The sequence below is a fragment of the Sceloporus undulatus genome, chromosome 5 (assembly GCF_019175285.1).
Source record: "Sceloporus undulatus isolate JIND9_A2432 ecotype Alabama chromosome 5, SceUnd_v1.1, whole genome shotgun sequence".
In the NCBI taxonomy this organism is placed as follows: domain Eukaryota; kingdom Metazoa; phylum Chordata; class Lepidosauria; order Squamata; family Phrynosomatidae; genus Sceloporus; species Sceloporus undulatus.
The window spans coordinates 69,678,813-69,704,449 of NC_056526.1; the positions used below are offsets into that span (position 1 = coordinate 69,678,813).

Consider the following 25,637-nt stretch of genomic DNA (forward strand, 5'->3'; position numbering starts at 1 on the left):
AATATTAGAGATTTTTTGCAAACCAGAATTTAGTTGTTCCTCTGCAGATAGCATCATGTAGATCAACAAACCCAGTCAAATACAAAACTTTAAGTACATTAATAATGGACTCACAAAACCCAATCTTAAGTTAATATTCAAAATATTCTTTACACTCACATCTTCCAAATGAGCTTGAACATTTAAATGAAACTTTTGTCATAAATCTTAACGGTAATATTCTGAAATAATTAAATTAATCAAGAACATATACTGTTATCCATGTATGTTTTCCATTTTTAAAACTCACCTTTAATGCCTCTGTTATATGTTCCAGCCCAAGTCCATGTAAAAACACTTCCAGGTCACCTAAAGCTCCATAAGAACTATACAAATGTATATGTTCCATTATTATAAAAATGCAAACTGTTAAAATCAAACTAAGAAATAAAAAGCAGTTATTTTAAATTTTCCTACATGATCAATTTGGCATGCTTTACCAAGAATATTTTTCAACTGACCCAGGGGTTTAAAACAGGCATGGCCACATACTTGTTAGAAATACATTTCTTGTTAGAAATACATTTTTTTCCAAATGATAAACTGCTTCATAATTTAGTTCAAGATATATATTACTTGAAGCACAATTAAGTCTCTGTAAAATACAATTTAACACTGCAATCCTAACTCAAATCTGTTGGCTAAGATCTGTCAGCAAGAGGCAGGGGAGAGGGAGTAAGGGTAAAGAAGATGAAAGCCACTCCTTCCATCCCAACCACCAATGCCCTGGCTGCAGACAGAAAGTAGAACAGACAAGTATAGCTCCATTGTGCCTAGGTCCAGCAGCTGAGGAAAGACCCTCCATCCATCCCAACTCCCACTGTACTGGCTTCAGAGGGAGAGAAGAGACAGTCACAGGTCCATCATGCTAAATCCAAGAAGCAGATGAAAAGGGTCCTCTCTCTATCCCAACTGTTACTGCCTTGGCCTCAGAGGGACAGAAAAATAGGCACATTTAGGCCCAGAAGTACAAAAAAGGCCATTCCTCTACCCCAAATGACACTCCCCTGGCTTTGGAGGGAGAGAACAGCCAGGCAAAGCCTTATTGTGCCTAGGCCCAGCTGCTGAGGAAATGCCCTCCTTGTAACCCAACTGCCACTGCTCTGGCCAGAGAGGGAGGGAAAAAGAGGCAGTATCTGCTGGATTTAATCCCCTCCCCTACTGCCATTCCTTTTCCTTGTATGTCATGTCTTATTTAGATTGTAAACCTGGGGGAAGGGAACTGTCAAAATCATGATTTGTAAGCCACACTGGGTGCCTTTTTGGCTAAAGGGCAAGATATAAATATTCTAAATAAATAAAGGAGAAGCCATGTTACACCAGATCTAAACTTCTACCGGAGGGCACCATCACAATGGTGGCATAAGGTTAGGGTAAGGCGACGGTCATCTTAAATCATTTTTAACATCTCTAGGCTGGAAAGGGTCTGGATTCAACTTAGCTGGCCCTTGGCCATCTTCACTAATTAAGACTGTGCTCTATCAAAACTTTACTAACTCTGTATATGCTCAAACCAGGATCCAATAGAACAGTGATGCATGTTTGTAACACACTGTATGTAGAGTGCCTTGATCCTGATCAACTCCTCCCTCTCACATGGGTGTTCAACACATTTGTCCTGCTCAAGTGGGACATCAGAAGAAAACTTTTTTATCTGAAGGCAGAAGATCCAAAATGTATTTAGAGCACAGATATATGGTACAACAGCATTTCTGGCATACCAGAAAAGGTAATTATAACTGCAGAGGGAAATACTTTTTTATACAACTTACACCAACCTATACTCTCCACATATGTTTAATTACAACTCACATCATTCCTATTCAGCATGCTGGCTTGGGAGAAAGGAAGCTAACAAAGGAGGACACAAGACTGGAGAAGGTTGGTATAGTAGCTTTTTTTACTGTTATACTAAAACTATTATACTTTACCTGATTTTATGGCCATCAGGGACTGCTTTTAAAAGACTCTGAATAGCATCCCCTTTAATCAGATTCTGAAACCGTCCTTGAAAAGGAGTTGCCATCAAAGAAAGTAAACTAAAAAGCTAAGAGAATAAATTTAAAATGTACATATTCAATCGTGAAGAATGTTTGATACCTACAATAGTATTTTCACTATATGGCTATCTGTAACTGGATGAAACAATATCCAAAGAGCACTGGCTTGCATGACTGAAGATAACAAATCTTTTCCTGGCATCTCAAAAGTTTAAACAAATGGTGGCATAAGTTTTCATGAATGTCACTCCTCCACCTTTTAAGTAAATTGCATGAATAAAATGCCCATATATACAAAACTAATCACAACTCTGAAATGCATATTTCTACTCATTCAAGGGTACCTCTCCTCCTTGGCCTATGTCAAATGAGCAAGCTATAGTAGGCAGGAATTTGAAGAGCTTGGAATATTATGTCTAGAAATGTATTCATCAATTTTTCTCATAAGAAAGGGTTGATTGACTGATGTATAACCTAATTATGTATAACTGAAGCAATTGTAAATGCTTTCTATTTACCCATCTCCACTTATTTATAATCCTCTGTGGATCTTTTTCTCACAGTATGAATTATAGAAATAACAGTAGCCAGAAAGGTTTGTGCCATACTAAATCAATTGGTTTTTAAGATGCACCAAAACCTGCTTTTTAGCCTGATAACATTAATTTTCTTATGGGAGCTAGCTTTCCCCAGAGCAAATACTATTTATTCACATTAGTATTTATTCATTTGGCATTCAAAACATTATACTGCAAAGTAGCTTCAGAAGAAAGCAAGGAAGTAAATAAAAGGTCCAAGCAACAAGGGGACCAAACTTATAAGTATTTCCCAAAGGTAATGATGAATAAATGGGAATTGTAAACCAAATGTTTGACTTAAACATTTGATAAATATACACCAAATATATAGATGAATATCAACTATGACATCAGTATGGTTCAACCATTACAGTATTTAAGTGTCTGGTCTTAATTCAAATAAATATTGGGCTTTTCTAGACAAGGAATGAAAGGCGTCAAAATGGCGGTGCCCTGTACACACGGGCGTTGCCATTGTTAGGCAAGCGCTGCGCGGCATCTGCATGGCACCACATGACACTTGTGTAACAAGTGCGCCAGTGGTGCACTGTGGCGCACTCATTACGACGACGCTGCGCCGTAGAAAGAGCCCTCTTTTTGTGGGTTCTTTTTCCACCGGTGGCAAGCCTCACCGTTTGGCAGCCGAGGCTTCCCTCCGGGAGAAAACCAGGCGTCGGCAGGCTGCCCTTTTTGGGCAGTCTGTACCCCGCCTAACTCTTGAAACTATACAGGTAATATACATATGATCACAAGCATTTATAATGCTCCTTTTGCTTGGTTTTACATCAGTTTATTTGGCAGGTCCCCACGTGCTCTGTCCCTCTACTTCACCTTACATTTAATGGAACAACTCACCCATATACTGTAAATCTGTACAGTGCATTTTCAATATTAATTCTTCAAAACATATTCTTCCTTTTTGCATGCCACACTAATTGGCTTTGTTTTGGTTTATTCTAAATGAACACATCACTACTTAGAAACAAATGCTGATGTTCACTAATAGAAACATTACTCCAAAATGTAAGGTAAGCTCCATATTACACAGATGTTGTTGATATCAATGCACGTAACTCTAATGCAAAATTATTAGACCTAGTGCTAAGAATACCTCTTAATGTAATATAATTATTGACAGTTAAGCAACCTTAATGAAAACAAAAATTTCAACACAAGACCTGATGCTGTATAGGTAACAATACCTCTGAATGCCTGTTGTTCTTTGCGATTTCTCCTGGTGTTTGTCCATCTTTTGTCTGTATTGATTTATCAGCTCCAAGTTCAAGTAACTTGAACACTACTTTTTTATGTCCATAACGGGCTGCCCATGTTAATGCCTGCAATGATTTATTAGTTGTATTGGCAGTATAGACTTTACAATTTGAGAAGAAAAAAGTCATTTCAACAGATAAGGTACAGGTAAATACTGGGATGACTGTTCCTGACTGGCAAGACATATGTATCCTGTCTTGCTGCCACAATGCAATTCAAAATTGCTCTCTACTAGAACTTTAAAAACAACCATGAGATAAAGATATATGGGATAGGAAGAGGAGAAACATATAAAGCAATGTTTAAACTTTATTATGGCTTTAATCTGGGGTTATGCTCTGCAGACAGGGAAGGCTCCCCTATTCATTCATGTGGTGGGGCTGTCCCTGACTGCTGCTGATTCCCTTTGTACTGAAGTTCTTCATTCCATAATGTATACTATTCAGGAGGGCCTTAATTCACTTTTGTACATCCTTTTGGATTTTTTCTTTAATACTAGCTACACAAGAGCTCCTCTGAACTGGCTGGGAACAAACAGAAATGCATGCAAATCGTCAGCTCTAGGGACACCTACCTGCAGTGGCACCTCACAGACTAAGTGGATGGGGGCACCTCACCCTGAAATTTTGTACACACCCCCAATCAGTCTACAATATGCACATTTACTTCTCATTTGAGTAGAAACAAAGAAAAAACAGGTATCATTTTCTCCCGCATCCCAAAACTAACAGGGGATATTACAAAGAAACATATTTGCTGCCATAATACGAAGCTCATTTTAAGATCCTTTGTAATCTGGCTTCATAAAATTCTTAGAATAGCTGTAAAAAAAAGCAGAGAACCAACTTAAGATACTTACAGTGTAACCACTTTCATCTTGGGCATTTATTTGTGATCCATGACCAGCCAGAAGAGCAACGACTTGAGGATGACCTTCACGGGCGGCATACATCAGTGGAGTCATTTTCTTTCTGGAGAAGAATCCATAGAACCTGTTAACAGTGTTCTCAATCCAAACATTTAATATTCTGTAATTAATTAATATAGGGTGTTTCCACATGCAAAGGATGTCCACATGCAAAAATTTATTAATTTTACTGCTACCAGACTTTGCTCTAAAAGAACCGTCAGGCTATAAAGTTCAACATTCAATGGAACAAGTTCCAGAGTGTTTTAAAAAACAGCTGAAAGAATGAACTACTAAACATTGCACTGAAGTGTTATCGCATCACCATTAAAAATATATCAAAAGGTAAGTCTTTAGAACTGTACCACAGAAAATAAAAGGAAATACAGATCAACACAGCTGCAGATCACTGCATGGTCCTGCTTTGTAACAAATACTAGGTAGAGCTGTCCTGCTTGAACAAAAAGCGTGGTACAAAGTAATTGTAACAAAAACATTTTTGTTCACTGTGGCCTGTTACAGACTGCCAAAATAAAGCTGCTTTGGGTCTCTTTGGAGGTATGCTATTTAAATGATGCATGGGTCCTAAGAGTCCGGAAGTTGCACCAAAGCCACACTCCATTCCTAAGCACTGGAGTGCAGCTTTGGTGCAGCTTCCGGATTCTTAGGATGCATGCATCACTTAAACAGCATACCTCCAAAGAGACCCAAAGCAGCTTTATTTTGGCAATTTGTAACAGGCCTGTGTGTTACTCATGTTACAGACCACTAGAGGGATCCATAGAAACACATATTGGAAAGCTGTACTTTTTAACCAAATGTTCTACATGTTTTCATTCCTAGATATTCTTTGTAGAATTTGAGTAGTCCCAAATCCTGAAGCTGCCCCAAGAAAACAAATGTATCATACAAATACAGTGGTGCCCCGGGTTACGAAAATAATTCGTTCCGCCGCCGCTTTCGTAACCCGAAAGGCTTCGTAAGCCGAAAAAGCCATAGGCGCTAATGGGGAAAAGCCGCGATTTGGTGTGAAATAGCGCCGAAAAGCACCAAAATTTTTTTCGTAACCCGAAAAAACCTTCGTAACCCGGAACAGTTTTTTTAAAGGGATTTTTTTCGTAACCCGGAAATTTCGTAAGGCGGCGCATTCGTATCCCGGGGTACCACTGTAATGGAAAAAATAAAGATTTACAGACAAGTGAAATAGAGCTAAAGCAACCTGTCAAATATTGTGCTGAGACACTGAAATGAAAATGAATTCACTATCTATCATGAAGGGATATCACATCGAGATTAAAATGCAGTTTTGTTATAGTGTAGTACTGCATATCTGAAATGCCCCATATCAGAAGCCTACAATTTATCTTGTCATATTATCGCAACTCCCAGAAGGTATAAACGGAGGCGCATGCCGCTGCCGGTTGCTGCGTCCGGGAACCGCAGCAGCCAAACAGTGCGGGTCCCAGACGCTGCAAAGAAGGAGCATGAAAATCGCGCTCTTTCCTCGCCCTGGAAGAGATGCTGCAAGTGCTGAAGCGCGCACTTGCATTGTCATTTCCGGAGCGCGACGTGCAGACGCAGTGTGTGGAACAGCCGCCGCCATTTTGTACAGACTGAGTCCGTACTAGGGTTAGAGGCATCTGGAAGAGATGCCCCTTTCTAACCCTAGAACGGACTGAGTCCGTGCTAGGGTGCCTGTTTGTAACGGGCCTGAGTTAACAAATTGATCCCATACTCATAGTACTCATCTCTTTCCAAACAGGATCACACTGAACAAGTGCAGAGACCAGCACAAAACTAAGAATCTTTTAAAAGAATTTTTTAAAGGTCACAGGACAAGAGGTTTTCTAAGGAAGAAATAATATTACTAGGTTCTCATTCCATGACTAATTGTTATCCTCTTATAAAGAACATATACCTTGAAAAGAGACAGAAATTAGTGCTTAGAATGGGAGATTCAGTAGTTTGGATTTGTGACAGCCACAGAGAACACAGTAACAAGCCTGCCTGGTGAAACAGCTGCAGGTGTCACAAATAGTGTACAGTATACTGATATTGTGATGGGAAATGTGTTAAAATTTGCCAATAATGGAAGTAGTAGTACCTGTAGTAGCAGTAGTAATAGTAGTAGTAGTAATAACAACAACAATAAGAATAATATTCAAAATCAACAAAACAGTGACACCTTTATTCAATCATCCAAAACACACAAAGTACATCATGCAAACTTTCAAATCTCCCCTGGCTTCTTAATCAGGCAAAGGTGTTAAAAATCATGCAGGAGAAAAAAAAATTAAAAATGAAAATGTAACATTTGGCATCTTTTACCAAAACAACACGTCAAATTTTCCTAATGCGAAACCATGGGGGCTTCTCTTGAGAGGCTCAGTGTTCTCTGTCTAACAAAAGGGAATGTGACCCCACAAAGGATGGAGACATCTTGGAAGTACCTTTTTGTGTTGCTAATGGAATTCTAATTATATCTCCTGGATTTTGGAATACTTTGTTTCCAGTGTCATATGGCCAGTAGGAGGTATATACCTCCTATACCTATATATTAATAGTAAAATTAATATATTAATAACTATAACTATATATATATATTATATCTCCACATGTTTGTTCTCTTATACATTTTATACAAGTCCAGGGCCTAAGACATTCTCAAGGGGATGCTGATGTTGAAATGCACCCCCACCCACCCCCAAATGCTGCAATTTATAACTATGGGAGAGGCAACTTAAGGAATTCTAGCTAGGTATAAATTGGCAGCATAAAGCAAGGAGACCTCAAGTCTTCTACTGAGAGTTGAGGTGAGAGAACTATACTCACTATGGTACTTCCCTCAAAGATTCCTTTTCACGAACTCTAAGTAAAGCTTGAGGGAGTTATATTGTAATCACTGCCCCAGCAAGGACATAAACTATTGTATCAATAAAACCAGATGAGCTCTGGCTCCATCACTAGTTAAGAATTTAATCAAGCAAAGTATGACCCAGAATAGCACTGAGGAGGAGAAGTTGTGTGCTGCCAATCAGGGCACAAGGAGGATAGCATTTCCAGCCCTCTCCTGCCAGTGAGTGAGTCTGTGATGAGGAACTGTGGCAATGTCCCGCTTCTGACTGCTCCAAAGGTGGGCTTGGGGACATTTAAGACTGTGGCAATAGTGCCATTATCTTCACTACCGTATATATTCATCTCTAAGTCTTAAAAACTATGCCCAAAAATTGACTCCAAATCCCAGGTTGACATATTTATGGGTCACTATGGAAATGTGATAGCAGCTCTTTCAGATTTCCCCATGCAGTGCAGAGAAGAATTTATTTCTCTCTGAAGCCAAGCAGAAACAGTCCTGGGATATTGGTTGATACTGCTGTTTGTTTAAGAGTCCATCTCCCACCCGCCCATGCATATGGCTGAAACGAAAGCTGAAACGATGAAGCAAATAGCCTCAATGACAGTCTCTCTTGCCATAAGCACACATACACACAATGAAGGAGCCTCCAAGTTTTTTCAACCTATCCATGGGCCATGGCAAAATCTATAATTCTGGCCCCCAAACCTGGCCTCGACTAATACATGAGGTTGACTTATATACAGCATGTAGTGTTATTGTATACAGAGCAAATATGGATCTGCAATGCTAAGTTACAAATCTGTAACTGCAAAACAGAATGCTATCTATTTTTATTACCATTATTATATTAATTTATATCCCACCTTTTATGAAAGGGTTGTAAAATTATTCATAGAACAGAGGAAGTTTGGAAATGCTAAGGGAAATTAAGAAAGCTAAGAATGGAAACTTATTTGAATGTTTTTAAAACAGGGTTAGTCAAATACAAGTAGATTTATCAATGACTATTAGTCAGGACAATTACATGGAACCGCCTGGCCACCGAAGTGAGAGGGCAGCAACAGGAGCAGAAAGACTAGTATTTTCATGTCCTGCTCATATAAGTTGCCAGGTGTCTCTGGTTCGCAAATATAGGAAAAAGAATACAAGAACAGACCTTTGGTCAGCAGGGTTCTTCCTATGTTCTCAGCATACGTTTTAAAGTTACTGCAATATACCTGAGACGTCAATTGCTAACAATAAAATGAAACTGAACAATGCACAATGGGAATTGTTACGCACAGGAATGAATCATCTTCCCAACACTGGGATATAATACTATTTTACTCAAAGTTGATAAAAAAAATCATCTGAAAAGGCACTGTAACCACCTGTTTCTAACATATGTTGAAGGAGAAAAATAAAGAGAATCTGGAAAGCAAGCCACAGGAAAAACTTTTGTATAACAATAAACAAGACATATAATGTCTGTTTTAAAATAAAGTGGACCCTTGATATCTGTTGGGGTTAGGTTCCAGGACCCCAGATGGATATCACAATTTGTGGGTGCTCAAGTTCCACTAAATACAATAGCATAGTAAAATAGTGTCCCTTACATAAAATGGCAAAAAGAAGGCTTGCTTTTTGGATTTTTTTAAGAAAAAAATATCAAGCCATAGATGGTTGAATCCATGGATTTAAAAAATCTGTTGATATTAAGGGCTGACTATATTAACAAGACTAAGATATAAAAATATCAATAACTATTCAATGTACTCCCTAAACATGACGGAAGAACAGTGGTCTCAAGAGACAAACAGATTTAGGAAAAACATGGGAGGTGAAGAGAAGAGCTTGAAGCAGGAAGTGCCAGAGAGGTTGTTAAATCCAAGCAGATTTAATTATTCTAGGAAAAGGGACTTTTCTTTCCAAGAGGGGATTATCCCCAGAATAATTTCATTTATTATAGAGAAAGTGATTCATCTGTAAGATGCAATATGCACCAGACAAATATGATTAATAATTTTTGCAGTATCTTCTGGAACTTTTCATTTGTTACATTTAGGATAACTCTCAGGGGATATACCTGTAAGCCTTGATAGCAATTTAGCATATTAGTACAGGGATTTAGTGCCATAATATTTCAACTTGGTAATCAGGTATGTGTTAGAAGAGGATATTGCTTGCAAATGAAAGTTTGCATGTAATCTCGAAAGTATTATCTCAGACAAACCATTAGGTCCCACTGAGGCCAACAGGGTCCTCTCACACACCGAACAGGCCATTCTTTATAAAGATAAAACTGTATGCAGATTTCCGTGGGAGAAGGTCCCAAAGGTTATGAGTTATCTCACTTTCCCATTATCAATTACTGTATTTTCCACTGCAGCTATATTAAATGTCAATACTTTATAACTGAAAGCCACAGAAGCCATGAGTTTGAGGATGATTCAGTGGGACTGAAGACATAGAAATAGAGCGCCTTAACCCTAGGAATCAGCAAGTGAGAAATCAGCAAGTAAGAATTTAACTGAAGAAAATATTACAGTACCAGTATTTGTTTGCATATGTTCATACAGAATGAATACTTGCATAATCTTCTAAAGAAGCACATGTAATTGAGATGAACAAATCCCATCCTCATCTTAACTCCCCATGGTCCAACAACAAAGCTTGTTTTTTCTCCAGCTTGGCTCTAATACCAGAAACAACCTAAACTGGATTCACTTTGACTACAAGATACACATTACAAGTGAAGAGAAAACAGAACTGCTCCATCTTCTACATGGCAGTCCTTCAAGAATGTGAAAAAGGCTCTTAGAGATCTCTAACTATCCTCAGTTCTTGTAACCTCTCCTTTCAGAACTTAGCTTCTAAGCACCCAATCATTTTTGCTGCCATCTTCATAATGTTCCATTTGGTCAATATTTTTCTGAAACTGCTAGAACTTGATAAGATTTAACCAAAGCAGAATAGAATGGCCTCACTCTTGGTGATCTACTATTATTGATGCATCCTATTTGTCTTTTTAGTTAATACTTCACACTGTGACTTGTGCTTAACTTGTGGTCCAGTAAAACACCTAATATATACACTTGACTATAAGTCGACCTCATGTATAAGTTGAGGGCAGTTTTTAGGGCCAAAACTATGGATTTTATATGACCCATGAATAAATCGAGGGTAAAATTTAGGGACACGTAACAAAGGATCTAAAGGATGAATCAAAGGAAACAATCTCAAAGAATCTACAAAATTCCAGCAAGCATAACTGTTCTCACACTAAAGGCTAGCCGCTAGATGGATGACAGAATAGAGGTGGGTCATTTCTTCCAGGACAGATTGCACTGTTCCTTTCACCAGGGAATGGTTCCTTTTTTAAAAAATGAGAGTTGAAGTACAATATTTACATTGACTCATGGATAAGTCAACTCAGGTTTTTTAAATCACTTTTTGATTAAAAATTCTAGACTTACACATCACATGAGTATATACAGTAGGTCTTTTACAGATGTTCTGAAGTTCAAGTTATGCATCACCCATCCTTAGTCTGTGAACCTGCTTTTTTTCTAGTTAAATGCAGAACATTAAGGGTCAAGCAACGTATTATATGCATTATTTTCTTCTGGTTTTCACGTACAACACAGGAGAGAATGCAACAGATTCTCTGGGCACAGGACACAAAGCATGTTTTTTAAAACTGTAAGCACTGAATTAAGTTAATGTTACATCCCAAATCCAACAGAAAGTCCCAACTAGACTAAAACCCACTGAATCAATAAGATTTATGCAAATGTTACTACTCAATAATTGATTTAATAGGTATTCCCTAATTGAGGCTAGCAGTTAGAGTTAGGCCTGTATTTCTAGAAAAAGGAACAAGAGATAATAATGATTAAATAGAGGCAATATATTTAGAACTTTCAAATCGACAGGTTTTTTTAATGCCATAGAAAAAGATAAAATACTACAAGCTTCCAAGGAAAAAGATAAAAGATCTGTACAATAGTAAGGTATTAAGCTTTATGTAACTCATATCTGTTTCAATGCCATTTATATTAAAATTTATTACCTTAGGCATAAATGTGACAGTTTTCCCAGGCTATCTGCATGTATTGAGATATGCGATTTGACAAAGTTAACCCTACAGTGATAAAATCAAGGCCACTTCAATTGCACAGTAGTGTAGGCTGGCACTATCTTATCAACAGCGATAAATACGTTCTTTCAAAATTAAATGTTAAGCAACTGGTTAAAAACGTAAAGTATTAACTGTGCTATCAACAACAGGAGCCAACAATCAGAACAATGCAGTATGATGTCCCTTTCATGTTCCCACAAATACAAGACTCAAAAACAGCATCCTTCAGAAGGATATCTGTAGTTAGTTCTTTAAAACGTGGCTGCAAGGTGGTCTAAAACCACCTACAACTTGCTCTCTTGATTATTGAATTCAACTTGCCATTTTAAAAAAACGAGAGCATCTTGCTGGCAACTTTTGCCTTAAGACAGGGTGGGCAAACACCATAAACTAGGGAGCTGCATTGGTCCTCTATAAGACCTTGGAGGGCTACACTGATTGTTTAATACATTTTTAAATTAGCATAAAATATCCCCCTCAAAAAAACAGGGGGCAATGGGGGCAAATTCATGACACCACTGTAGTTGACTTCCAATTGCAAAAGAAAAAATACACAAAAACTAAAGAGTCTTCTTCTGAGTCGTAACTGCCTAGAGGTGGCAAAAACATGGCAAAATTGCTAGTCATGGTTCCTACGGAATATGTGGAAGTGTATATTTAGCAAAATAATTTTTTTCGGGGGGGGGGGTTCTGAGGGTTTCTGTGGGGCTCAAAAATTGCCTCAAGGTGCCACATTTTCCCTATGCTTGTCTTAAAACTTCACAGGTAACTTTTCATTTTTCTATTCCTATCGGTTAGTCCCAACTGGAGTAGATCTATGAATCAATTGTTGAGTGGTCAACATAGAGGTAAATCCCTCTGTGGATCTACTCTACTTGAGATGCACAAAATCCAGGCCAAAGTATCCCAATTTATCTACAGACACCTGAACATCAGATTGCACTTTGTTTTATTTCTGTTCCAACAGGAATCAACATGGTACTTATGCAGTTTAACACTATAAGTAGTTTTATACAGTTTGTCTACAGCAGGAGTTCCCAACCCGGGGTATCTGCACCCCCAGTGGATGCAAGATGGAATTTTAGGGGGTGCGACAAAGAATCTCACAAGTCATCATTCAATCTTTTCTGAATAAATTAAAAGCTCAATTTAGATTTGCACTTTATGCACTCAGTCAAAAGCTTATGTGTTTAACTTCAATTTGTTCACCCACCACATTATATGTGGCTCAATTTGTGGTGCAAAAATTATAAATTAGACTCCATCTTCATAAGTAATATTACTTTTGTAGAGGGTGCAAGCATTAATCAAACATTTCCAAGGAATGTAGGGCATAGAAAAATTGGAAACTGCTGGTCTAAAAACCAGTTCATGCTCTGTGCTGGTAGTAATAAAATATAGTATGTGTGCACATTTTAATAACAACAGCTCACATGTTTCAGAAAATGACAATTATACAACTCATGAAAAACCAGAATGCCTTTTGAAATGGTAATTCTTGGACAGAACTCCAGAAATTGCTGTAAGTTAGTTTTTTAACATTTAATTTCATACCACCTTAGGCAAAACAATACTAAAAACCCTCAAAATATAGTTTCTCTGATGAAGTCTGAATAGCAAGGATGAAGAAATGGATGCCCTTCAGAGAATGGAGGGTCTTCCCCATATTTTCCAGCCATATTTGCTAACTAAGAAAAATTGCCTTTCACTGTACTACACTTTCTATTAAACACCTATAAACTATGGGCAGAGCAAAGTCTAGATACCAGGGAGTACAAAACACTCTAAAGATATCAGACACTTTAATTGGGGGAGGCATCTACTATAAAAAGTGTGAAACACAGTAAAACAGATGAACTTGACAGAATCACTCTTGATCCCAAGTGCACTGTTTTCAAAAGGATTCCTCACATCCTATTTATCTCCCTAAATCTAGAGCACCATGAATCACCTGGCTGGGCTTGCTAAATAAGGAAAAACATTTACCAAGCTGTTGTAACTTATGGAAGGCAGATAACTATAGAGTCATCTGTACTATCCACAGAGGAGATAATTTTAATATTCTCTCAATTTTTCATAGTAACACTACAGGGAAAACCTATTTTAGGAGTAAAGCAGATTTTACCTGTTAACTGTTCCCCATTTAGTGCAATGTACATGAAGATAAACTACAGTAGGTAATAGCTAGGTGTTGTCTGGTGCCTGTGGTGAGGAAGCATCACCTGCAAATTAAGGAATCTGTGCTAGCACATAAAGAAGGGAAGTGTTTCTAAATGTCATGTGAATTGAAAGCCAGTATGGAGTATTGTGGTGATTTGAGTGTTAAACTGAGGTCTAAAACACACTGCACAAATAACTCAGTTCGATACCACTTTAACTGCCCTGGTTCAACATTAGGGAATTCTGGGAACTGTAGTTTTGTGAGACTTCTCTGTCAGAGAGCTCTGATGCCACAAAAAACTACAATTCCACGATTCCCCAGCACTGAGCCACGGCAATTAAAGCAGTTTCAAACTGGATTATTTCTGCAGTGTGTTTTGGACCAGAAGAGGACTCACTTGGCCACAGAAATCCACTGGATGATCTTGGAAAGTTGCATTCTCTCAGCCACAGAGGATGGCAATGGCAAACTCCTTCTGAATAAATATTTCTAGAAAATCCCATAACAGATTTGTTTTAGGGTTGCCAAGAGCTAGAAATAACTTGTACACACACCACAACAAATGAGACTTAGCTCTGATCCCTTCCTGCTATTCTTAACACCACTGATGTTCTGTAACTGAAAAACAGTGTAGATGAAGTTTAGCAAATTCTGAAAGTTTTAACTTCTGTAGCCTTCTTTTGCATATTTGGCTAAATGAGTGCCTTGTAAACAGCTCTCAACTGATAAATATTCTTCATGTTTTAGTAGCTGTTTCTTAGGATTTGGGACTCCTTTCATAGGGAGGCTAGAATGTCTCTCCTCCTTCTACGTCTATCAACAATTGATTGTTTTATTACTGATACATCAATTACATTTTAATGATAATTTTATATGTATTTACATATACTGTATCTGTTCCGATTTGTAAGCCATCATTTGGGATGAGAAGAGCAAGGTATACATAGTACCATGCAAATTTTTGGAATTACAGCTCTCATAAATAGCACTCAGCAAGGTCAAAGATTAGATATTATGGGAGCTGTATTCAAAACAACCACCATGGTGTAGTAGTTTGAGTGCTGAACTACATCTCTGGGAACCAAGGTCTGATTCTCTCCTCAGCCATGGAAACTCACTGAGTGACAATCCCAGAAAACCCATGATAAGGTCACCTTATAAGGTCCGTCCCGCACACTAAGATCCTCAGAGAAGAATCTACTTCAGCTGAAAAAATCTAGATTAACCTCAGTTACCCAGAGGGCCTTCTCTACTGCTGCTCCGAACCTTTGGAATGACCTGCCAAAGGAAATCTGCCACATTTCTATTCTTACAGCCTTTAAGAAGGCTCTTAAGACGGATGTCAGAAATCCCCTGCATTCATATATTCATTTGGGGTTTCTGTCATAAGGATTATAAGTTTATGGTTTTGTTTGGATATTATTAGAATAAGTTTATAATGGGTTTGATATATATTGGTTTGTTAGAATATGCTGGAAGGGGATAGATTGATGGTTAGCTTCTGTGCTTGCTTATTAGGATTGGAATGTTACAATGTTAGGGAGGTACCCAGCCAGGCAGAGACTGTTACTTTGTTGGGAGGGGGAGTTAGACCTTAAGAGTTATTGCTATTGGTTATATGATGTTATGGTAATATGTTCATGATGCTTATATATGTTGCTGTTATATTTTAAATGCTGCCATGTATGTTGGGTTGTGAGATGATGAGATAGATAACCATGCTTGAATATACTCATAGGCTGTTAAGGTTCATTATTACTTAGTCTAGTGGTGAAGGATGTTTGTGCTTCAAGGCCACAGGTGCAAGGAGGAGATAACGCCCTGTGAGAACTTAATTGTTTTGAGAGTCTGCCAGAGATCCCGGACTAGAAGACATTACATCATTGGGGAGGAGATTCCTCACTGCACGGGAAAGACTTATCCAATTAATTTCCTTTATTGCTTTATGGGGGGTGGGTATGCTTGTGGGACTATATAACCCATCTGTAACTATGCATCTTCATTCCTGACAAAAGAAGTCACTTCTCTTATATGTGCACTATTTTCAATAAAGTTGGTACTTTTACAGCCCAGCCTCTTATTGGGAAAGGAGACTGCAAGCAGAAGCCTGACAACAGATCTCTTCCGGCAGGCCTTCCCTACCTAGTTCCTCTCCCCGTTTACTGTGACTTAGGTCGTTCTGTCCACCAATTCTTCTCTTAAATTTAATGACAAGAATTAAATTAAAATTAATTAAATTGAATTCTTGACTCAAGAAGAAGAGCCCTCCCTCCATGCCAGCTGTCATCATTCGGCCTGGGAGAGAATAAAAAGGCAGGCCAAATTCCATCAGAACTAGTCTCAAGAAGAAGAGCCCTCCCTCTATGCCAACTGTGATCATCCAGCCTGGGAGGGAGTGAAAAAGACAGGCCCAACTCCATCAGGCCTAGCTGTGAATTACTGTGACTTACATCACTCTGTTTTATCTTATTTTATTTTATATGTATTTTTATTGCTGTAACCCGCCCAGATTCCTTGTGATTGGGCAGGCTATAAGTAAATCATCATCATCATCATCATCATCATAATCGCTTTTATTTAGTTCCTCTGTAATGCAACTGGTTAACAAATGTTGTGTAACTATGTCTGTGGGCTTGTTCATAGGTGGGCAAATAAGTTTAAGAGAAAACAGTACACATTAGACATTGTTAGCAAACAGAAAACAAGGGTAGAACTTATCAAGGATGAATGCCAAACAACTAGAAAGTGATCCACTGGTAGTAAACATGGTACAACACACCCAGTAAAAACAAATGATTGCATCTGCTGTATTATGAGAAGAATATGTTATTCAGCAATTAGAAGAACATGTTATTTGCTTACCTGCATGTAGCATTAGGATTTGCATTCCTAGAGAGAAGTAGATCTACACTTTTTAAGATCTGCTCTTCTGAAGCATGTGCAGTACATGCAGCCATCAACACTGTATATTGATCTAAATGAAAATTACAGGAACACATTAAAAAACCAAATCAACTTTGTAGATTATAACATGGATAATAATGAGTAAATAAGCCACATACACCAACACCTGCTAAATATATAATACACAGTGGAAACTGTAAAATTAACTCAGATTTCACAGCAACAGAAAAGTATCTTTGGACACATAATATATAAGACATTAAATCACATGTAGACATACATGTATCTATGCATACAGAGAAAGAGTATGTATGTGTAAAATATATATATATTAATCCTGTGAAACTCTCTTGTAACCACAGCAAAATTATTTAAGCATTGCATGGAAAATAAGTCCAACATTAACAGCAATAGTCTTTTATCTTAAACTCTGAAGTTTTTGTTTCATTGCTGTGGGAATTCCTTCCACCAATGCAAATTACAACTATCCCACACTGTCTTTTTCATAACTGCCATAGCTAATTTGTCACCTGATGGTTAATCTTCTGGTGACAAGCCTCTATGTACTTAGCTAGGCTCGTCCTTGAATGACAAACAGAAAGTCTGTTGCTGAGGCCTTACTTGAAGTGTTACGAGTTTGGCAGAAACTGCCAAAGCTTGTTTTCTCCTGGCACTCTTCAAGGGCCTTCCATAAAATGATGAATTGACAGAATAGGTCTTGGTGAGGAAATACTTCCCATCTAAAAATTTCAATATGTGCAAATTTCCTGGACTTTGAGAATCTCCCAGTAGCCACATGGCCAGAAGAAGGAGGTTCCCCCCTACAAGAAATACCCCTCCATACCTTCTTAACTGAGAACAAAGACAGCAAAATGCAGGCCTATGATTAACTTCTTCAATTTTTTACCTCCTGTATGGTTTTTAACACCTTGCCTAATGAAGAAGCCAGTGTAGCTTCAAAAGCTTGAAACATGTATATTGTGCATATTGATTGGCTCAATAAAGGTATCACTATTTGGAGGATTTTTGTTGTTACTGGATAAGTCTATACAGTATACATTCCATTTCTTGATTTACTTTGTCTAGCATCACTTGATTCATGCTTCTCATATTCCACATTCCCATGTGTTGTGCAGCTTTGGACTTTCCTTTCACCTCTGAGCACGTCAATAGTTGAAGATCCTTTTGGCTTAAGTCCACTAGCATAATTAATCACACTATTTGCAAGTGTCCTCTGCACTTCCCCAGTTGCTCATTGAATACCATCTGACCTGGGAGTTTCATCTTCTGGCACCATCTCTTGTTTCATTTTGAATTATGTCATCATAAGATTTTTGTGGTAAAAGACATTCAAAAGGGGTTTACCATGCACAGTACTAACAAATGTTAGCTATGATACCACTGCTGTTATCTCAGAAATTTTCTGCCAGTATCACACATCACTATTGCTGCTGCCCAGTAGCACATTTAGTCTAAATCAGTGATTCCCAAACTTTGCTCTTCGAGATGTCATGGACTTTGGATCCCAGAATTCTTGATTGTTGGCCAAGATGGCTGGGGCTGGAGGACCAGTTTGGGAATTACTGGTATAGCTCTTCAGCAAAAGTATGTCTGACATAGCCTCCATAGTTAAAATAGTCTCTTGCGTCACAGTAGCACGTTATCCCACCATCACAGAAAGGTAGTACCATTGGTGGGCCTTTGTATTACAGTTTCCCAAAAATGACACCTGTGCCACTGTTGTTCTTTTTATAAATATATATAATTGTTATCAAATATGCCTTTAATTGGTTAGCTATTTAAAAGTTGGTTTCTTCTTGTGATACACAGTTTTTAATACATTATTTTATTGAATTCTAATTTAAAATCAATCTTAGCTATAAACACCTGGAGCAATAGTACTTACCTTTGTCAAAGCTTGCATTTGCACCTCGGTCCAGAAGGATATGCATGAGTTCCACATTTGCAACACTTGCAGCATACATCAGTGGAGTCCATCCAAATTTAAAGGTAGATTCTACACTTACACCTGTAACATTTGTATAATATATACAAGATAAAAAGCATTTAATGAGACAGATGTTCATAAACTGTATTATATAAAGTTTAGACAGAGATAGGGGAGCTAAGCAAACTTAACCTAACTACTTTGCTAAAAACATCTACAGTGTTATCACAAGTGTCAGCAAGTGGATCTATATTTTTATTTATTGAAATATGTATATTCCATTCTTTAACAAAATGTCTTAGGGTGGTTTAGAATAAAATCAATTTAAAACTATAAATAATTACAGAGGTTTAAATAATTAAAATATAATAAATAGTTTCTCAAGTAAAAACAATTTAAAACTGGTTAAAACAAACCTGAATACTGTAATATAATACTAAATGTTGAGCAACCAGGATAAAATCAGTTTGGCTAAACGCTTTAATAAAAACTGGTGCCAAAATGATAGCACAAGCCTTCAGGAAGAGTATAAGAAAAGCTAACGCTCAAAATGAACTGAGATTGTCTAGTCAAGCAATGAGCAACACACAGGGGGTTTACATATACATTTTAGGCAAGGGAATGACCAAGGAGACAGTGGGGTAGCTGTTCAATAAGGAATGGCAAAATGCTAAGAGAATACAATGAAAAGGCAGGACTATTTTGTGTGTACTTCCATGCAGCAGCAGACGTTGGTAATGGATCTGGATTACAAATCAAGACTGCTAAGGAGTTAGTCAGGAATCACCTGGTTAACCTAACTGACTTAAAACCTACAGGCCCAGATGAACAGTATCCAAAAACACTGAAGGAACTTCCTGATGTACTCTCTGAAACACTTGCCATCATTTTTAGACTTGAAGAACAGATGAGGTAACAAAAGACTGGAAAAAGGCAAACATTGCCCTTCTCTTCAAAAATGAAGAGGAAGAGGAAAAAGGTGATGATCCAGGAAACTAAAGATCAGTCAGCCTGACCTCAAGGCCAAGAACAATATGAGAAGTGATTACACAGAAATCTACAAATATCTTGATGACAATGCAATCATCATGAAGATCCAGCATGTGTTTGTTAAGAACAAATACTGCCAAATTAATCTTATACCCTTTTTATCATCAGGTCAGTAGTTTAATAGATGGCGGGAATGTTGTGGGTGTCACTGATCTGGATTTCAGCAAAGTATTTGATAAGGTCCCACAAAATGTTTCTGCAAATGAATCTTGTAGCACCTTTGATAAGACAGAAATTGATAGCATGAGCTGTGCCTACTTCCTCAGATGCATGTGATCGAGTGGAAAATCAGGGCAAGATCTATATAGCAGTCTGTATGTGAGAATGTCCATAGGAATGCAAAATTTTGTGGGCGTGAAGACAATGAGACAAGTTCAGTTTTAATTATGGTCATTGGGGCAAGGATGTTGTCTAAAGCCAAGGTTAGGCAAGAACCATATGAATGAGTATTAGGACATAGTGTGGGAGCCAAGAAGAAAATGTGATGAAAAGGCTAATAGAGACTATATACAGCGGAGAGGCTAGCTACTGTTATAAAGTGTGTACTGCTGATGTACTGCAGTTTGTTGATATATTCCAATTCTGCTGTTTCCCTCTCCAATCTTCCTCTGTAGTTTTTTAGTTCAAGGACCATTGTCCAAGGACCAAATCAGCCTTTTAAGAAGCTTTTTTTTTAAAGGATAGCAACTTCTATAAACTGAATGCAAAGCCACTCTACATTACCGCAATATTGTCATATACACACATACTCCTTCACATTTAACTGTATTTGCACAGCCATTATAAAGCTGCTGGACTCCTTACAGGTTTTTTTCTTTTTATGTTATTCTTATATGCTAGTAATGTTCCAAATTGTAATAGTGCCTTTGTTTGACTAACTGGGCTTTGGCGCTATGATGAAAAGGATCCACAAATAATACTATGTGTCAGACTCAGCACACAAGAGGAGGGAGTTACATAAACACTTTATCTCCTGTCTCATTTGGACTAAAGGGGTATTCATTGTTGAGAAGCCATTACCTACAGCAAAGCTGCTACTCTTATGAACAGAAAAGGTGAAGACACCAAGTGCCACTTCACAGACGATAGGTTTTCCTAGAAGGTCATCTATTTTGTGCAGAAAATAAAATATTCGGTGCATACACTATCTGATCAATGCATTTATTTAAATACACATGGAAACCGGTTGCCAACCGCAGTTTTCTGCTATGTGTACCTAAGACACTCAGACACAAGGGTTCACATTTGTGACAACGTACATACAGAATACACTCAATTATCTGTGTAAGATTTTCCCCCCATATAAACACATTAACTGAAAATAAAATCCTAAGGATAAGGCCTTCTCTGGCCCCCAGCTCAAGTGTTTTAAAATGTTGCTGGTAGTTTAATTTTACTTTGCAGCTCATTTGCAATTATATTGTATTTTACTCTGCAAGCCATCTTTGGGTCCCAGTTGTGGGGAAAAAGCAGTTGTTGATGATGATGTAGGTAAACAGCATTATTATAAAGAACATTGGTGGATCACAATTCAAATAAATGATTCATACACATCTAGATCTTAAGATTTCCAGACCTTCAATGTGAAAAAGGTTGGTGCTGGCATTCTCTTTTAAAGCACTAATTACAACATGCTTTTTTCTAATAATATTACCAACGTATCGGGAATCTTCAGTAAGAAAAGGAAAGACAAGTCATATTCAATCACTGCAATAGAAATGGCTCTGGTCACAATCCAAAAGTTTACCAGGTGAGCTCTGGTACCAAACAAGATTTGTTTTGGGGCAACTGTATTTAAGTCTTGCATTCTGACAGTGGATCATTGTTGCCAACAAGCCTCCAAGATATTCCCTGGAATGTTTTACCAAAAATCCCCGGAATTCCCCAATATTTACCGGAAAATTTTGTCAAAATCCCCGGAAAGAAATTAAATTCCCCAGATTCTGGGGAATTCCCCAGAAATTGGCAACGCTGCAGTGGATTCTAAAAGCATCTGATAGATTACATGGGGGGGGGGGGGGGGGAAAGACCTCAAAAAGCAAAATTCAAAAGGAGCTGTTTTTATGAAAAGAGAATGAAAAAATCCAGTGCATCTCAAAATCTTGTACTTGCTTGAAGTACTGTTTAATTACCTTACTTGAAAAATACAAATCTACACACAGAAAAGACTTAACATACTCACATACTTAACACCTAAAATTAATTATCCCAAAGACAATCCACTAATCTTACCTGAGTTTAAGAGTTCTTCAACAGCAGACAAATTTCCAGCAGTCAGTGCTTTTTTTAAAGCTTCATCTTTGTCATCTATTAGCAACACTTTGTCCAAATGCTAAAGCAACAACAAAAACAAAATGCTGTCAAATTTTAGGAATTGTATACACATCCTTTGTAGAGCCAATACGGCATAGTGGTTTGAGTGCTGGGAGTATAACTCTGGAGACAAGAGTTCAATGGCCACCTTGGCCATGAAACCCACTGGTCAGATGGTCTCAACCTCAGGGGAAGGCAATGGCAGACTTCCTTTGAACAAACCTCGCTAAAAAACCCCAAATGATAGGTTCACCTCAGTGTTGCCATAAGTTGGAAATGACTTTAAGGCACAAAACAACAACAACAATGCATCACTTGGGCCTACTGTAAGGAAAGTTCCATCCATGTGTGGGTGAACAGTAAACATTTTAGGAACACCTAATCTTAAACTGTGTCCCAATGACCAGGTACATATTTTTTCAGTCACTATTTATGACAAATACTCACTGTTAGTACTTGACATTTTCTCTGCATTTTTGTAGAAGATAAAGAAAGATTTGAGTTTGAGTGCAGGACTATGACTTTGGAGATCAGGGTTCAAATCCCGTCTCAGTCATGTAAACCCACTGAGTGGCCATGGGCAAGTCACACTCTCTCAGCCTCAGAGGAGAGCAAGGGCAACCTCCCTCTGAAGAGACTTGTTAAGTAAACCCTATGATAGGTTCGCCTTACGGTTACCATAAGTTAAAAAAAAGACTTCAAGGCACACAGCAACAACAAAAGAAAGATACATAGACACCTCACTCAAGTTACTGGACATGTTTGCATGGACAGATAAACCAAATTTCTGGTTTATTGGGCATGGGCTCTGGACCGCTATCCACAGTCTGTTCGGCTTCCCTTAGCTGGTCCAGCACAACTTTTAAACTTACAAGTGTAGTCAGGAACAGCTTGTTTGCTATGTAATTCAAACTGGAAGTTTTGGCTTGCTCCTTCCTCCTCAAACCAGAATCTCAAACAAAGATTTATTTTGGGTTAACTGTATTTATTGTGTTTAGAAACAGCAAACTATGCAACATACTAAAGAAACCCATAATTGATTGTTTATCAGTCATGCTAGTTGTAAGAAGCAAACAATAAAAAACTGGCTGAACAAACTAGCTTAAAAAAAAACCTGGCTGCACAAACTTGGTGATATAGATCACCACAGTTGTTTTATCCTTCCATATAAACAGGACATCTGGGCAGATGAAAATACCTGTACAAGCTACAGCTATAATTTTGCTAGCTCTTTCGTCAGTTTTAACTTCACTAGGCACCAGAACAATGAAAATCATGTTGTATTTAAAGGAATAACTTCAAAGGACTTGCAATCATTAAAGAGACTACAAGAAATTATATATATGTGTGTGTGTGTGTGTAGCCTTTGAGGATCACATTCTAGTGCAGACATATCTGGGTGCAGTCAAATGTCAACTTATGAATACAGTTCAGTGTTCCTAACAGAGTTCCTATCTGTGATTTTTGTTTTTCACAGTTCCAGGGAGACAATAAACTACCATATATAAACTGTAAGTCGGCCTCATGTATAAGTCAAAGGTAGGTTTTGGGGACAAGATTATGGATTTTTATTATGACCCATGGATATGTCAAGGGTAAAACTTAAGGGGCATGTAACCAAGGATGTAAAGGATGTCCTGTGTGCCATGCCTCTGGAGGCAGCTAAGCTGGGAAGGAGCCTACTACTGTATTGACCCATGCATAAGTCCAACCAGGTTTTTGGGGTCAATTTTTGGGTATATTTTTTATTTATTTATACACAGGTATGTATGGTAAATGATGAAGCAATGGAAAACAATGCCAAAGGACATACAGATTCTAGCAGGTATAACTGTGCTCACACTAAAGGCTGAATGGATGAGAGAGTAGTGGCTTGGGCACAGAGCCATTGCTTCTGTGGCTCAGAGTGGCACCGTTTTGGGACAAACTGGAGCAAAGGGTTAGAGCGCATGGTGGCAAAAAGGAGCCTTCAGTGCTTCCAGGAGATATTACACTCTTTTGTGGCATGTTCTTAGCAGGGTTTGTGTGCACATGGGGTCTGTCTTCGCATTTTCTGAGGCTGAGAGAGTGTAACGTTCAGAAGATACCCCAGTGTTGATCCAACCAATGCTCATACACCTACATTATTACAATTACATTATTACAGTTTTTCATTATGGATATAGGTTTACTCTTTTTGCTCATATTTACTGTCCAAATAAATAAAATAAATAAAATGACTGCTGTTTTTTATGCTAATACTTAACCACAAATTGTTGTTGTGTGCCTTCAGGTCATTTCTAACTTACGGTGACCCTAAGGTGAAACTATCATAGGGTTTTCTTTGTCAGTTTTGTTCAGAGGGGGTTTGCCATTGCCTTCCCCGAAGGCTGAGAGCGTGTGGCTTGCCTTCCTCTGAGGCTGAGAGAGTGTGGCTTGTCCAAGTCCATGGACAAATAATAAATATAGTAACAGGATGCCTGTTACTTTTTCTATCTCGTTTTTCTGTTTATTGACTTCAAGTCAACCTCAAATTATGGCAAACCTATGAACAAGAGACTTCAAAGTCACCTTGCCATCAATTTGCAGAATCAGAAGTGTAGCCTCTTTAGATGAATCTCTCCATCCAGACTGTGACCTTCCTCTTTTCCTACTCCCTTCTACTTTGCTAAGCATCACTGCCTTTTCATTATAAATTACAGCAAATATATATATATATATATATATATATATATAGGCTTATCTTATCCCATTTAAACCTCTTGGGGAGGGCTTAAGTGCACTGATAAGCGGTATATAAATGTACTTGCTACTGCTATACTGTATGTAATATGAAATGATGTTTTAATCTTAATATTTATCAGGCAGTAGTTCCCAAGCTTTGGTCCTCCAGAGGGTTCGGACTACAGTTCCCATGATTCCTGGCTGTTGGCCAAGTTGGCTGGGGCCCCTGGGAGTTGAAGTCCAAAGCGAATGGAGGAGCAAAGGTTGGAAACCAGGCATTAAAAGGGGGCCCGGGGTTCCCACCTGCCAAGCCCCGCCCCCTTCTCTCTCTGACCTCCTGTCTGTCAGACGAAGCGACCAACCCAATGTCCCAGCCATCGTCCTCGTCCTCGCTCTCGCTGCTCCCGCCAAAAAAAGCGCCTCGAGTCATCCTCTCTCTCTCTGTATTTCCGTTGACTGGGGGAAGGGCACCTCCGCAAACCACGCGCCTCTTCCCCTGCACGCGCCGGACGCTCTAGTGCGCAGGCGCACACCCCCACAAACTAGCTCTGCCAAGGGTAAACCTCCCTGTTTTGGGTCGACGGCGCATGCGCGCGGCGTCTTCGCGCGGGGACGTTTCTCCGTCCAGCCGCCATTTTAGAGAGTTTGACGTCACTTTAAACTGCCCTTGGAGGCTTCGTCCTATGGAATCATGGGATTTGTAGTTTGATTTTGTGTGTGTGTGTGTGTGTGTGTGGCCAACCTCTTTGGCACAGAAGGCTAAAATGTCTCACTAAACTATGTTT

At 38.4% G+C, this 25,637-nt stretch overlaps 1 protein-coding gene across 1 annotated transcript in view; it reads right to left on the reverse strand.

Moving 5' to 3' along the window:
* The window catches only part of ASZ1 (ankyrin repeat, SAM and basic leucine zipper domain containing 1), a 33,401-nt gene extending 7,972 nt beyond the window's left edge, over positions 1–25,429 (reverse strand). The window contains 8 exon segments of the mRNA XM_042470700.1: positions 290–365; positions 1,971–2,086; positions 3,820–3,954; positions 4,749–4,860; positions 16,797–16,908; positions 18,745–18,867; positions 22,069–22,168; positions 25,187–25,429. Coding sequence (XP_042326634.1) covers positions 290–365; positions 1,971–2,086; positions 3,820–3,954; positions 4,749–4,860; positions 16,797–16,908; positions 18,745–18,867; positions 22,069–22,168; positions 25,187–25,282 — 870 coding nt within the window. The 5' untranslated portion in view covers positions 25,283–25,429.
* Between the last annotated feature and the right edge of the window lie 208 nt (positions 25,430–25,637).